We start from the raw sequence: 16989 nt of genomic DNA, 5'->3' as shown, positions 1-16989 counted from the left end.
TTCTGACACTCCAAAAATCGCCACCTCTGGACTCTGCGCCGCCCTCGTTTTTAGACCGTGGACATGATATCCGCAAATCCCTGCCAGAATCTCCTAAGCTTCGGACATGCCCAAAACATGTGGACATGATTTGCGGGCCCTCCCGCACACCGCTGACATCTGTCCTCCACTCCTGCTCATTCGGGCCACTGTCATGTGTGCCTGGTGAACCACTTTAAATTGTATCAGACTGAGTCTGGCACATGGTGAGGACATGTTGACTCTACTCAGAGCATCCTCCCACAGACCTTCCTCTAGTTCCTTTCCCAACTCATCTTCCCACTTACGCTTTACCTCCCCTATCTGGGTTCCTTCCCACTTCATGAGCTCTTTATAAATTTCCAAGACCTTCTCCTCCCCCACTCCAGTTTTCCACACTATCTTGTCCTGTATCCCCTGAGGCGGTAGAAGCGGAAAGGTCGAAATCTGCCTCTGTACAAAGTCCCTTACCTGCAGATAGCGAACCCATTCACTCTTGGCAGTTCAAACTCCTCTTCAAAGTCCTCCAAATATGGTAAGCCCTCCCCCTCCCCGCTCCAGCACCTTCCTTACTCGCAGGGTTTCACCCGCCCATACGAACCCAGAGTTGACCGCTTTTAAAAAGGCTTTGGAGATAAAAATAGGGAGACACTTGAAAATAAACAAAAATCTCAGGAGAACTGTCAGAATCTCAGAAAAATGATTCATACAAACCAGAAGAAAAGAAGTATAATAAAAGTTAAAAAACATAACTGCTCGCTCCCAAATTCAATGCCCACCATCTCCTGCCAGTCCCTTGTCCCTGATAAAGTTCATCGTCTCTTCTGGCAATCCAAAATAAAGTTCCTGGTCCTCATATGTGACCCACAAACATGCAGGGTACAACATGCCAAACTTCACCCCCTTCTTAAAGAGGGCCAATTTTGCCTTATTGAAACTCGCCCTTCTTTTGGCCAGCTTCGCACCCAAGTCTTGGTAGACCCGCAGTTCATTGCCTTCCCATATGCAGCACCTCGTCTGCCTGGCCCACCTCAAGATCTGTTCCTTGTCCAGGAGCCCACCGCCTCCCCCACCTTCTGGATCTTTCCAGGCCTGGCCCTGGGCTTCTAACCTCTGATCCATGTGATCAATCCCCGCCTTTATCGGATCCACCACCTTGGCCAGGTCCTCCAGATATTCCTTCCTCTGCTGAGCAAATTTCTCATGGAGAAAGGCCACAAGTTGATCCGTTGACCACTGGGCCGGCAGTTTCAGTCCATGACCCTCCGCCATATTCCCCTGTGTCTTAGGCTCCACATCAGTTTTCGACGAATGCTCTCTTCTTTTTAGACCACTTGTGATCCACAAATCCATACACTGGTGGGAAACTCTCTTCTACCTCACCAGCACCTTGTATTATCATTCAGATCCATCGAAAATCGGAGGGAAGGGTCTGAAAAGTTCACCACGAGTGGGAGCCACCAAATGTTTGACCACTCACACCCTGGCTGCCATCGGAAGTTCCCATGTTATTCTTTTGACCTCTTCTGTCAACCCTATTTTCAAGAGAGATGAAATTTGGCCTGTCGATCTTTTCCAAATGCCCACACATTTCTGGTACCATCCTTGTCAATTGTAAATTATTGAACTGTTTCAGCATGTCTATGGCTTTTCTGTACGACTGATTTTGTCTTCAATTTGCAATATTGTTTTATGTATTGATTACATATTGGGAAGCTTATAAATTGCTCAGCATTTTTGCTTTCTGTTACCTCTTGAAGGCTCATAGCTGGCAACCAGGAATTAAGAATCCATATCGAGGAGTTGTAGTATGGCCTGTCCCTGAAAACATTGAAATCACTGTGACACTTTTCAAGGTACAGTAACTTCTAAAATGACTCTGTTGTAACAGCTTTCTGCATTGAAAATTGCTCATTAGCTATACTTGGACTTTATTTTTAAAAAAGCTTGTACCTCAGGCTTAACAAAATATCACTAAAATGTTAAAACTGTAGCTGAAATAAACATTACTGCCTCATGCTCACAGCTGGTGCCGTTCTGCAAAATAAAATAAAGCTTCAAATCGCCCACATCACTGCCATTTATTGTCCTTCCATAATGCTATTAGCTGCTGATGAAATAAAACCTTAAATTGAATAAATCCACTGAACAATGCCCCCCCCCCCTCCCCCCACCTCTACTACGATGGATATGTAAATAACAGTTGCTATGTGCTTTGTGGACATAACACATTTTGAGTACGAGGTGCTGTGCATAATTACTGCTTTGAACTTACAGTCTGACTTCCTGTAGGAAAAGCCTTGTCATTCCTAATTGTACTATTGCAGAAATACTTATCTGATCTCTTGTGGGAAACAATTTTAATGCATTAGTAAATTCAACATATGCTGACCCTGCTCATTGGCAGTCCTAATTTGCAATGCTTTATCAGGTTTCCATACCTAGTTGATAAAAGTGCAGGCATAACTGTATTTTGTTACAAGTTTAAACTCACTGAGGGGGCACCTCATCAAGGTTCGCAAAATTATGAGAGATGTAGATAGGAAGAGGCTTTTCCCCTTAGTAGAGGGGTTAATAAGCAGGTGCCATAGAGAGAGGGGATTTGAGGAAAAAGGTTTTCACCCAGAGGGTGGTGAGAATCTGGAACTCACTGCCTGAAAGGGTGGAAGACATGGGAACCCTCACAATATATCAGAAGCATCTAGATGAGCTCTTGAAACACCATAGTATACAAGGCTACAGGATTAGAATAGATAGGTGTTTGATGGTTGGCTCAAGACACGATGAGCTGAAGGGCCTCTTTCAGTGCTGGAAAACACCCTGTGACTTATTGAATAAAATTGTTAATTGGACTGATTGAATGAATAAAATGTTAATTAATTGAGGTACTCAAATAGCACGTATAAACCTCAAGTGAAAGACAAAATCATTTGTTTTTTGAATTATTAAATTGGTCTTGTACTCATTATTAATAATATACTTCAACCCTGTACCATAAAAACAAAACACTAATAGAAGATAACCAAATGCACTGTGGTTTCATTAATAGTTTCATTAATTTCATTAATAAAATGTGATCACTTTGATTCTCTGTGATGAGAGAATTATTCATCAGTTCTGAAGTGGAATTGTGAAGATGTTAAAATCTTTAAGTGAGAAACCTATACCTCTGTCTAACATAACTGTTCCATAAATTCTCCTTATGCTTTCTGGTCCATTGATTTTGTCATGGGTGAGGCGTTGGGCACTGTCCAAAATACATAATGTGGTTGATGCAAGGTGATCTCTGCAGATTAATTGACGAGTAATTGACCATAAAAGTTTATATTATGTAGATTAATCCCCAGTTAGAAATAAATTACAAATGTATTTGTTGTCCTACATTAGTCTTGGCCATTTCCACTCCTGCACTTAGAAATGCAAAGTACTCTCAGTGGATTTCTAATCCGTCCGTAGCCATTTGCTGTTTTGTTTGATCAGTGTTTTTCTTGTCTTTCTATAAAAGAAAGCCAAGCTTATATGGAACAGAAAGTTACTTACAAAATGTTGGACATTGTTTTACTAGAATTATAGTAAATGTGAATAGGTGTAATTAAAAAATGTTTTTATACTTTTCAGGATCCACATGCTGAGGAATTTGAAGACAAGGAATGGACTTTTGTAATAGAAAATGTGAGTTTGGTATTATTGTTTAAGCATTGTTTAGGTAGGATCTGTAAATGAAACATATAATTTACAAAACCATTGCCTGACGAGTAACACAAAGATAAGGTAGCTTCATTGTCTTTACTCTTTGAAAATTTTCTGTAACCTGTTCCAGATAATTTGCTACTAACCTCAGAACTGCAGTATAAAGTCAAGCGGCATTGTGTATGTGAAAAATATCGAATGGATGGTAGCACTTTGGTTAGTTGTTACAGCTCAACCCTGTGTGGAGTTTGTGATCCTGCCTGATTAAAGTGACAGAGAACCTGAGAGAAAATCAAATAAAGGTGAAATGCTTTCTTATTGAGAGAACAGAGAATTAAATTTGTTCTTGCCACCCACAGACTGGATTATAGAGAAGCATTAGCAGGGGCTAATTTATGCTGTTGAGCTTTGAACATTGGAATAATTCAATTGAAAAGGACAAGAATGGTCAAATAAAAATTGAGATGATTGAATATGTGATAGGAAAGTAACTGCACTCGTTACTTAGCAGTTGGTAATATAAAAAATTCATTGGCGGAAAGTAAGAATTGTATTTAGTGCTTTTCATGACCACGGGACAAAATTCTTTCATCCAATGAAATATTTTTGTAGTGCAGTCACCATTGTAATGTAGAAAATGCCAACAACTTTGTACACAGGATGCAATAAGAGGCAATGTGATCATGACTAGATCATCTGTTTTTGTGATGCTGGATGAGAGATAGATAACTCTCACTGCTCGTCTTCAAGATAACTCACTGCTCATCTTCAAAATAATGTAATTGGTTTTTTTGCATCCACCCCAGCAGGCAATGGAGCCTTGGGTTAAAGTCTCATCTGAGAGCTGCCACCTCTGATAGTGCAACACACCCTCAGCACAGAGATTCTCTAACAGTTGAGAGTTTCTTTTGGTGATTAAAAATGTAATTCTTAGATTCCACTCATAGACAGGAGTTTTACCAGCAAGTAGCTGAACCTTGTGAAGCAGCAAGGTTCCACTCTCAATCTTTCTATTTCTGCTCAGTTAGGTGATCCCACTTTGCCTGAACACTATGTAATTGGAAAGGGGAAATTCAACCAGCATTCCCATTCCTGAAAAAGACGGAAGAGCCAGAATTGGACATGGATTTTGGGACAGAGATAACTAAAACTCACAGTGGTGATGGGGAATATATTGATGTCTTTGAGAGAATTGGTGAGAGAGAATGAGACAGAGACAGAGATTGGACATGTAATCACTGATGAATGTGAGCAGGGACTTGGGTTGGCACCGCAGGCTTCAGAAACTTCAAGGCAGAGTGTTGGAACAATTGGTTTAACTGTTTGTCAGCTTGCACTGGCTCAAAATTCCAGCGAGCTGTGGCATTTGGGCTTGGCGATGAAATGAGAATTGTGAACATTAGAGAATGAGACAATGAGCAACAGAGATCCTGATAGCAGTTTGAAAATAATTGGAAGTAACAATTCTGATTCCACCTGGACCGTCACGTCTGAGCCAGAAATCCTGCCGCGCCATCGGGGGAATTCAGTTTCTTGACTGAAATGGAGATTCCTTGGCAGTCCACCCAGCACTTCTCCATCTGTTTAGATGGTCTCATCACGGCATTGTAAACATTAATTTGCTACTTTATTCTCATATTTAAGATCCTGAAGAAGCAGAGGTTTGTTACACAGCATATCAAACAGGAGCTAGGTGCCAAATATTTTTATTACTTTATTATTATTTTTCCATCAATTTTCTTCCCCCTCAAAGGTGTAGACTGCTCTGAATTTTTCAGGTAGACTGTGAATTTGTTTATTTGAAAACAGACTCTGCTTCAGTACTTTGGTGTTGTCATGCACACAGTATGTGTTCCAGAGGAAAGTGGAAGCGAGCAAGGGAGAAAAATTTAAATGTTCATGTTCTTATTGCCACATTTCTGCCTGTGAAAATAATATTCATTGCCTAAAGCTCTTTTCTAACTATAAACATTTTGACTGTGTGATTCTGTATGCGCAATCTACTTTCTAAACTTTGTGCATGTGTAAGTATTTGCATAGCCTGCTGGAGAACTAAATGTTTTTTGCAATTAGATATGAGTGTGCAACCTTTTCTAAAGAATATTAAAGATGAGCCTGAGACACCAGAATCTGAGGACCATTGAAATGTGAGGATTTTGTAGCACTGAAGACAGTTACAGATGAGAAGTAGAATGCCATGGGGTGGATTTAAACAATAGAGGAAACTGCAAATTGCCTGCTATGTTTCCTACATCACAGCAGTGACTACTGTAGTGGCGGCAAGCAATGGTTGGGGGTTGGAGGGGGGCTGTGGTGGGGAGAAGAGAGAGGGACCCGGGTTCAATTCTGACCTTGGGTTACTGTCTGTGTGGGCTTGCTCCGGTTTCCTCCCACAGTCCAAAGATGTGCAGGTTAGGTGGATTGGCCGTACTAAATTGCCCCTTAGGGTGGGTTTGCAGGAATAGGGCGGGGTTTGCGCCTGTGTAGGGTGGTCTTTCAAAGGCCCGGTGCAGACGCGATAGGCTGAAGGGCCTCCTTCTGCCCCGTAGGGATTCTATAAATCTCAAAAGTACTTGATTGGTGTATAACATTTTACGATACCTTGAGATTGTGAAAGGCATTATAGAAATGCATGCTTTTCCTGTCTGTCCAAATAGGACGGTACGGTTGCACAGTGGTTAGCAGTGTTGCTTCACCATGCCAGGGTTCCAGGTTCGATTCCCGGCTTGGGTCACTGTCTGTGTGGAGACTACATGTTCTCAGTGTGTCTGTGAGTTTCCTTCAGGTGCTCCGGTTTCCTCCCACAAGCCCCGAAAGACTAGGTAATTTAGACATTCTGAATTCTCCCTCTGTGTACCCATGTATGGTGACTCGGGGCTTTTCACAGTAACTTCATTGCAGTGTTAATGCAAACCTACTTGTGACAATAATAAAGATTATTATTATTTTAAAAAATGATTAAATGGTTGAAGACGTGTCTTGATAATGTTCCTTTGTCTTGCTTATTTTTAAACGGTGACAGTGTTTTTTCCCTGCTGGGCTCCCCCAAAACCACCACCACCACTGATTTTGTTAATTTAAAAGAAGAATGTGTGGACTCTGGGAGGAATTGTTATTGGATATTGGTCTTACAACATGTTTACACTGCCACACCATGGTTTGATGGTGTTATTGCACGCAGCTCTCACACCGAGATAAATCTGGATACTGTATTAGGCTGAAACTTTCAAGGAGTGGCAATGACTGGCAGATTGCCACTACACTCCACAGAGCTGCAAATTTCTGGCCCAAACTTGTGAACCAGGCCTAATCAGAAATATGGAGTATATCTCTTCTGAGAGCCTTTCTTTGTTTGGTAGGATCACTGGGGTAGCTAAGCGACACCCCCTTTTTTCAGCACTTGCTGCTGTATTTTACCTCATCTCAGTTTTAAATGGGCGACCTCTTATTTTTTAAAAATAAATTTAGAGTACCCAATTCATTTTTTCCAATTAAGGGGCAATTTAGCATGGCCAATCCACCTACAGTGCGCATCTTTGGGTTGTGGGGGCGAAACCCACGCAAACACGGGGAGAATGTGCAAACTTCACACGGACAGTGACCCAGAGCCGGGATCAAACCTGGGACCTCGGCGCCGTGAGGCAGCAGGGCCAACCCACTGTGCCACCGTGCTGCGGACCTCTTATTTTTAAATAGTGACTCCTAGTTTTAGATTCTCCCACAAGGGGATACACCTTCTCTACATCCACCCTGTCAATACTCCGATTGTACCTTTACAACTATGCTTTCTATCATGAACCGTTCTGCCGATTGAGTATGCTTTTTGCATCTCTCCATTAAATGCAAACAGTTATTGCTATACATTGTTTAAGCTATCCTCTTCACACAAGCTTTGTCCTACGCGAGGGCAGTTATGGACCTCGGTTCAACAGCACGTATAGCGTGTGAACATGCAGAAAGGAAAGAACATAAGAACATAAGAACTAGGAGCAGGAGTAGGCCATCTGGCCCCTCGAGCCTGCTCCGCCATTCAATTAGATCATGGCTGATCTTTTGTGGACTCAGCTCCACTTTCCGGCCCGAACACCATAACCCTTAATCCCTTTATTCTTCAAAAAACTATCTATCTTTACCTTAAAAACATGTAATGAAGGAGCCTCAACTGCTTCACTGGGCAAGGAATTCCATAGATTCACAACCCTTTGGGTGAAGAAGTTCCTCCTAAACTCAGTCCTAAATCTACTTCCCCTTATTTTGAGGCTATGCCCCCTAATTCTGCTGTCACCCGCCAGTGGAAACAACCTGCCCGCATCTATCCTATCTATTCCCTTCATAATTTTAAATGTTTCTATAAGATCCCCCCTCATCCTTCTAAATTCCAACGAGTACAGTCCCAGTCTACTCAACCTCTCCTCATAATCCAACCCCTTCAGCTCTGGGATTAACCTAGTGAATCTCCTCTGCACACCCTCCAGCGCCAGTACGTCCTTTCTCAGGTAAGGAGACCAAAACTGAACACAATACTCCAGGTGTGGCCGCACTAACACCTTATATAATTGCAACATACCCTCCCTAGTCTTAAACTCCATCCCTCTAGCAATGAAGGACAAAATTCCATTTGCCTTCTTAATCACCTGTTGCACTTGTAAACCAACCTTCTGTGACTCATGCACTAGCACACCCAAGTCTCTCTGAACAGCGGCATGCTTTAATATTTTATCGTTTAAATAATAATCCCGTTTGCTGTTATTCCTACCAAAATGGATAACCTCACATTTGTCAACATTTTGTATTCCATCTGCCAGACCCGAGCCCATTCACTTAACCTATCCAAATCCCTCTGCAGACTTCCAGTATCCTCTGCACTTTTCGCTTTACCACTCATCTTAGTGTCATCTGCAAACTTGGACACATTGCCCTTGGTCCCCAACTCCAAATCATCAATGTAAATTGTGAACAATTGTGGGCCCAACACGGATCCCTGAGGGACACCACTAGCTACTGATTGCCAACCAGAGAAACACCCATTTATCCAACTCTTTGCTTTCTATTAATTAACCAATCCTCTATCCATGCTACTACTTTACCCTTAATGCCATGCATCTTTATCTTATGCAGCAACCTTTTGTGTGGCACCTCGTCAAAGGCTTTCTAGAAATCCAGATATACCACATCCATCGGCTCCCCGTTATCTACTGCACTGGTAATGTCCTCAAAAAATTCCACTAAATTAGTTAGGCATGACCTGCCTTTTACGAACCCATGCTGCGTCTGCCCAATGGGACAATTTCTATCCAGATGCCTCGCAATTTCTTCCTTGATGATAGATTCCAGCATCTTCCCTATTACCGAAGTTAAACTCACTGGCCTATAATTTCCTGCTTTCTGCCTACCTCCTTTTTTAAACAGTGGCGTCACGTTTGCTAATTTCCAAACCACCGGGACCACCCCAGAGTCTAGTGAATTTCGGTAAATTATCACTAGTGCATCTGCAATTTCCCTAGCCATCTCTTTTAGCACTCTGGGATGCATTCCATCAGGGCCAGGAGACTTGTCTACCTTTAGCCCCATTAGCTTGCCCATCACTCCCTCCTTAGTGATAACAATCCTCTCAAGGTCCTCACCTGTCATAGCCTCATTTCTATCAGTCGCTGGCATGTTATTTGTGTCTTCCACTGTGAAGACCGACCCAAAAAACCTGTTCAGTTCCTCAGCCATTTCCTCATTTCCCATTATTAAAACTCCCTTCTCATCCTCTAAAGGACCAATATTTACCTTAGCCACTCTTTTTTGTCTTATATATTTGTAAAATCTTTTACTGTCTGTTTTTATATTCTGAGCAAGTTTACTCTCATACTCTATCTTACTCTTCTTTATAGCTTTTTTAGTAGCTTTCTGTTGCCCCCTAAAGATTTCCCAGTCCTCTAATCTCCCAGCAATCTTTGCCACTTTATATGCTTTTTCCTTCAATTTGATACTCTCCCTTATTTCCTTAGATATCCACGGTCGATTTTCCCTCTTTCTTCAGTCCTTCCTTTTTGTTGGTATAAACCTTTGCTGAACACTGTGGAAAATCGCTTGGAAGGTTCTCCACTGTTCCTCAACTGTTCCACCATAAAGTCTTAGCTCCCAGTCTACCTTAGCTAGTTCTTCTCTCATCCCCTTGTAATCTCCTTTGTTTAAACACAAAACACTAGTATTTGATTTTACTTTCTCACCCTCCATCTGTATTTTAAATTCCACCATATTGTGATCGCTCCTTCCGAGAGGATCCCTAACTATGAGATCATGAATCAATCCTGTCTCATTACACAGGACAAGATCTAGGACCGCTTGTTCCCTCGTAGGTTCCATTACATACTGTTCTAGGAAACTATCGCGGATACATTCTATAAACTCCTCCTCACGGTTGCCTTGACCGACCTGGTTAAACCAATCGACATGTAGATTAAAATCCCCCATGATAACTGCTGTACCATTTCTACATGCATCAGTTATTTCTTTGTTTATTGCCTGCCCCACCATCTCGTTACTGTTTGGTGGCCGATAGACTACTCCTATCAGTGACTTTTTCGCCTTACTATTCCTGATTTCCACCCAAATGGATTCAACCTTATCCTCCATAGCACCGATGTCATCCCTTACTATTGCCCGGATGTCATCCTTAAATAACAGAGCAACACCACCTCCCTTACCATCCACTCTGTCCTTCCGAATAGTTTGATACCCTCGGATATTTAACTCCCAGTCGTGACCATCCTTTAACCATGTTTCAGTAATGGCCACTAAATCATAGTCATTTACGATGATTTGTGCCACCAACTCATTTACTTTATTCCGAATACTACGAGCATTCAGGTAAAGTACACTTATGTTGGTTTTTTTACCTCTGTTTTGAATCTTAACATCTCCAGTTTTATTCCTTTTGTTATTACTGGGCCTATTCACTGTGCTCCCCTCAGTCACTGTACCTTGTACTGTCGCCCTTATGGATTTCTGATTATGTCTTCTCTGCCTTGCACTTTTCCCCTTACTTCCTTTTGTTTCTGTCCCTGTTTTACTACCTTCCAACTTCCAGCATTGGTTCCCATCCCCCACCACATTAGTTTAAACCCTCCCCAACAGCTCTAGAAAACACCCCCCCTAGGACATCGGTTCCAGTCCTGCCCAAGTGCAGACCGTCCGGTTTGTACTGGTCCCACCTCCCCCAGAACCGGTCCCAATGCCCCAGGAATTTGAATCCCTCCCTCTTGCACCATCTCTCGAGCCACGCATTCATCCTATCTATCCTGACATTCCTACTCTGACTAGCTCGTGGCACTGGTAGCAATCCTGAGATTACTACCTTTGAGGTCCTACTTTTTAGTTTAACTCCTAACTCCCTGAATTCCGCTTGTAGGACCTCATCCCGTTTTTTACCTATATCGTTGGTGCCTGATGTGCACCACGACAGCTGGCTGTTCACCCTCCCCCCCCAGAATGTCCTGCAGCCGCTCCGAGACATCCTTGACCCTTGCACCAGGGAGGCAACATACCATCCTGGAGTCTCGATTGCGTCCACAGAACCACCTTTCTATTCCTCTTACGATCGAGTCCCCTATCACTATAGCCCTGCCATTTTTCTTCCTGCCCTGCTGTGCAGCAGAGCCAGCCACGGTGCCATGAACCTGGCTGCTGCTGCCTTCTCCTGGTGAGCCATCTCCCTCAACAGTATCCAAAGCGGTATATCTGTTTTTCAGGGAGATGACCGCAGGGGACACCTGCACTGCCTTCCTACTCTTGCTCTTTCTTTTGGTCACCCATTTTCTATCTCCCTCAGTAACCTTCACCTGCGGTGTGACCAACTCGCTAAACGTGCTATCCACGACCTCCTCAGCATCGCGGATGCTCCAAAGTGAGTCCATCCGCAGCTCCAGAGCCGTCAAGCGGTCTAACAAGAGCTGCAACTGAACACACTTCTTGCACGTGAAGGAGCCAGGGACAGTGGACGTGTCCCTGAGCTCCCACATCGCACACGAGGAGCATGACACGGGCCTGGGATCTCCTGCCATGTCTTAAACCCTTGGTAAACTTAAACAACTAGAATTTCAAAATAAAAATAAATAAATTAGACAATGAAAAGAAAAAGAGAGACTACTTACCAGTCACTTACCAGGGTTAAAAAGCACCTCCTCACACTCTGCACCGATTTACCTCACTGCACCAAATTACCAAGTTTCAATCTCCCACTCTGTATGAGTCTCACTCCGGATGTGTCTCCTGGAAAAGTGCTCGCTTACTGTGTGCGCTCTCTGTCTGTCTTTTATACAGACCTCAGCTAACCGATGACTCAAAAAACAACCTTAACTTCAAAGAGAATAATACAATGTGCCCCTAAACAGGCCTCAACAGGCCTCAGGTGATTGACAGATAACTGCCTCTCAGCAATTAGGGTGGGGGCAGCTTCAACCAATCAGACAAAGCATAGGGGATAAGTCATTTCTGAGACAAATTCTGAGAAAATGACATTAAAGGTTGGTGGAAGCTGCTAAATCTGTGTCTTGGATAAGACCTTTGTGACGTAGCTCACGGCTCTATTACTGAAGGATATTTGTTGGTGCTGCAAATTCTAAAGCTTGATGTGTGAAGTAAAACGTGTATTCCACATTATTCCACATTTGTTACATCTAAGCTTACTTGTCCTCAAGTCCTTCAGGATAGCAAAACATCTCTTCTGTTCTAGCAGCTGGTGTATTCTGCATTCCAGGGAGCTCGGGATTATCCAAAGGATTTAGCTACAATTGTCATCTCTAACTTCCTCCACCCCGACACTACATTCTTCATCTTATGCCCTGAACCAAGGCCAAACCTCTAGCTTTGTAGGTAGTCCCATTGCTCCGGAATTCTCTCCCTACCATCTCTTCTGTATCCTGTTTCTCTACTTGGTGTCCGTATTTTAAATTACACCCCTCTGAAGCATCTTGGGATAGTTTCCTGTCTTAAGGGTTCTATGAGATGGCACAGTGGTTAGCACTGCTATCTCACAGTGTCAGGGACCCGGGTTCAATTCTGGCGTTTGGTGACTGTCTGTGTGGAGTTTGCATTTTGTCACCGTGTCTACTTGGGTTTCCTCCGGGTGCTCCGGTTTCCTCCCACAGTCCAAAGGTATGCAGGTTAGGTGGATTGGCCATGCTAAATTCCCCCTTATTGTCCTGGCATGTGCAGGTTAGGTGGGGTTAAAGGGTTACAGGCATAGGGTGGGGAAGTGGGCCTAGGTAGAGTGCTCTTTCAGGGGGTTGGTGCAAACTCGCTGAGCCGAATGGCTTCCTTCTGCCATGTAGGGATTCTATGTATCTGCAATTTGTTCATGTCGTAGGATTTGTCATCACAAATATACGGACCTGTTTATAAAAGGCAGGGTTAGCCATTAAAATCAATGGGGTGGCCATGTTGGTATGACAGAAGGACTAGAAAGAATTGGCACAATGAGACTAAGATGTAGGAGCAGAAGTAGACCAGTCTGGCAATGTGGGAATGAAGATTTTGCAAACCATCTTTCAATTGTCCTGCTGTGCAACAATTAAGCAAGTGTAGGCATTTCTGGGCATGCTATGCTACGACTAGAATTTCGTAATTTACAGAAATACCGGATTTCAGCAAGTGGAATGGTCAATGAGCACTTCCTGTTCAATAGCTGAAGGAAGAATTGAACACCAACCTGACCTGAGTATCCTAGAGGAGTTTGGAGTTTGCACTTTTGCTGCTGATGTGTTTATTGGTGCCATGCTGACTGGAGAGACACACTACATTGCAAGAAATAGGATATTCATTGATCAAAAATAATCTCTACAGGTTATTCGAGACTTGAGCTCACACTTTTGTAGTATGTATTTCAGACAATATTCTGATCATGATTATGTTCATAGAATCATAGAATTTATATGGCTGAATTCCATTTGCAACAAAAATGTGTACTGAATAGGCATTTTAAATGATCACCATACGCAACAAGGAAGCAACATATAGTAATGCAAATGGTTTATCCGATTTAGTTCACAAGGGTGCCCCATAAAGTCGCCTCAGTGTCAATATTTGTCTGAAAATTCTGACTTCAAATTGTAAGTTTAAAAATAGGCATGAGTTTCCTTTCAGTGTCTCTTCAGCATTCCTGTCTGTGCAATCTAATTTGCAGTTTAGTTAGTGTGTGAAGAAAGGCAAAATTCCAGTCCTTCATCTCCAGTGTTCAAGAGGAAATTAAAATTGATGTGTATGCATTTATCTGCCCAAAACTGAGAAGTAAAGTTTCATAAGTGTTGTAAAGTTTTACTCTTATGACAACTTTTGAGCAAATCACTCATCACAAAGCCATGTATTAGTCCAGTCACCAGGTAAGTGGTTAGATTTTACTTTGCCACTTATAACTTCAAATTAATTTCACAGATGATTGGTTCTCACGTTCTTCCTGGCCTTCAAAAGATGAATGCGGCTGACATTCTGTTATCTTCATTCATTCTTTCGCTCAGCTTGAAGAAATTGCCTTTCGGGGTGGGGTTCCTGAATTAACGAGCAACATTAAAACAACTGAAGCCTAGCCATTTGGTGAAGAAGCCATCGATTCCACTGAAAGTTGTTTTGTGGTTTACTCTTGTCTGACGAGCTGGTTCTCCCAACAAGGTGCCACTTCATGACACAGGAGCTGGTTTAGCTCACTGGGCTAAATCGCTGGCTTTTAAAGCAGACCAAGCAGGCCAGCAGCATGGTTCGATTCCCGTACCAGCCTCCCCGGACAGGCGCCGGAATGTGGCGACTTGGGGCTTTTCACAGTAACTTCATTGAAGCCTACTCGTGACAATAAGCGATTTCCATTTCCATTTGTTTCCTGCAGAGTTCCTCCCCTTGATTCCTGAGTCCAGCAATTTTCTTTTTCTTTTTATTGACTTGTAGACAGCACACCCAGGGACAGATCCCATTTTGACAGAAATATAAGCTGAGAGGAATTCCCTAATTGGTGCCTTATAAATCTTTAAATAAAGATGACAAAATAGGGGAATCTTGGGTAGGGCAGGAGGAACTGGGAATAGAGAAGTGTTAGTTCTGAATTAGTTCATCATTTTAGAATTGAGTCTTTAATCAGCTTTCAGTTGTGTCATTGAATTACTTATTTTGAATAGGAAATGTTTGACTGTTTTCATATAGGTAGGTAATTTAGGCCCTGCCCAATCTCATTCTAAAATATTTGAAGATCTGACATGTGGCCAACCTTTGGTTTATGTTGTCTTTTGGCCACTTGGGGGCAGCATTTAATTAGTATTGTACAGTATAATTACAGGATTCAAAGTCTCTAGACCAAAATCAGCAAGTTACCTGGGTCGTTGGGTGGCTACTCAATGCAGAGATGAAATTAATGCAGCAATGAAACTAAGCTTTCTTGAGCCTGCATCAAAGAATAAATGGGGAAAAAAAATAAGAATAAGCTATTGTGCCATGGGGAGATGATGAAATTTAAGATCCACACACATAATCTCTGGTTGAACCTCAGAAATGTTAATCCCTAGGTAGAATTATTTGAGCTGTAGATTGTATTTTATCTTAGCAATGGCAATATATCCAAAAATGCCTATCTGTGCATGATATTTATTACTGAAGCTTAGGATAGGTTAAATAAAAATGCTTCAAGAAACATTTGATAATTATTTGAAAATTCCAAGGAAGCTTTGCTTTGAAAAATTGTCAACTAGCTACCTACAATATTGTCTGTGATTGCTTATTATGGAACTGTCAAGGTGATTTGAGGTGATTAGGTTCTAAGCTGTCAACTGCTTTCAATTATTCCATCATCCCTTTCAGCAGAAAAGCTCAATGTTTTAAATGGGGCTGACTGTTGATACTTAAATAGTTTCCACATTGGAAATTCATTTTTACAAATAGTATTCAGTTTATTTGTCATTGCTAAATACATATTAGCCAGATATCTGGTAGTTATTTGTGTGCTAGGTGCAGTTTGGCTTTGAGTTTCCAGCATTAGGATGTGTAGTTATAAAAGCAGCTAAAGGACTTGGTGCAGCATGTGGCGGAATGGTTGCCCATGAGGTGGCACCCAATGGAGATGGTTGTTTAAACACTTTTTGCCCGACCTACGATTGAAATTTGGAATGAAACTAGTTGATATCGATGAATTGAGTGTCCCACAGTAAGGGAATGCTTAATTGGTACAGAACTAGGCAACAGAAGAAGAAAGAAACCGCTTCAAAAGTGGAAGCTTCGAGTGCTTTTGTGGAGAAGAAAATGGTGGAGGGGAATGCAGTGTGAAGAGCCACCCCATTAACCGTTGAAATCTTAGCTGTGCAACTGCCAAAACATCACCGAGAGGTCTTGGGAGACCACGAGAAGGCGATCGGGGTGGCGATTTCCATTCGAGGGGCCCTGGCTAAGGTCAACGCGATGGCGAAGCAGCAGGGTGCGAAGCTGCAGGAGGTGGGGTTGTTCTGCCGAGGCAGAGCAACCAGATCACATCTCTGGAGGTGGCGGTGGCAAGGGTGATGGCAGACAACAAGAGTTTGAGGGTTCAGGTGGACATCCTGGAAAATCAGTCGAGAAGGTAGAATCTAAGAGTGGTTGGGTTGCTGGAGGGCCCGAACCCAACAAAGTTTATCGCACAGTTGTTCTGGAAGGAGGTGGGGTAAGGGGAAATGGCGGCCCCTCCTGAACTGGATTGATCCCACAGGTTGTTCAGGCAGAAACCCCGTGCTGGTCAGCCACCTCATGGCGAGTCCATAGCTACCATTATAAAGAAAGAGTTTTGTGGTGGGCGAAGGAGCATCGGAATAGCAGGTGGGAAGGCCACGAGGTGAGAATCTACCAGGATGTTGGAGTGGAGCTGACCAGGAGGCGTGTAGCTTTCAATAAGGCCAAGGCAGCACTGTACCGTAACAAAGTTCAGTTTGGCGTGGTTTACCCCGTACCTCCGGGTGACCTACAAAAATAAGGTCCGGTACTTCGAAGCTCCAGAGGCAGTGATCATCCAAGGAACTGGACTGGAGTTGAAATAATTGTAGTGTAGTTTGTGTGGGTGGAAGAATGTTTGTGAAAAGATGGGTGGGGTTGTTTGGGTTTTCTGTCTATTTATTTTATTATCAATGGTTGATGGGGTGTTGATGGGGCTGTTTTGTAACTTCAAATTGAATTGTATTCTGGGGGTTGGTGGGAATTGGTGTTGCTTACTGTTCATGTTGCTTTTATTTGGAATTAATAAAGTTGGTTTTGGGTGGTGGTTTGGATTGGTGTTTCGGAATTATGAATAGA

The 16989-nt window shown here is 42.7% G+C and overlaps 1 protein-coding gene across 1 annotated transcript in view; it reads left to right on the top strand.

Annotated features, from left to right (window-relative positions):
* ehbp1 (EH domain binding protein 1) overlaps nucleotides 1-16989 on the top strand; it is a 481622-nt gene that overhangs the window by 97280 nt on the left and 367353 nt on the right. The window contains 2 exon segments of the mRNA XM_038807817.1: nucleotides 1779-1874; nucleotides 3637-3690. Coding sequence (XP_038663745.1) covers nucleotides 1779-1874; nucleotides 3637-3690 — 150 coding nt within the window.

Source organism: Scyliorhinus canicula, chromosome 1 (genome assembly GCF_902713615.1).
Source record: "Scyliorhinus canicula chromosome 1, sScyCan1.1, whole genome shotgun sequence".
NCBI lineage: Eukaryota > Metazoa > Chordata > Chondrichthyes > Carcharhiniformes > Scyliorhinidae > Scyliorhinus > Scyliorhinus canicula.
This window is presented reverse-complemented; position numbering and strand designations above follow the sequence as displayed.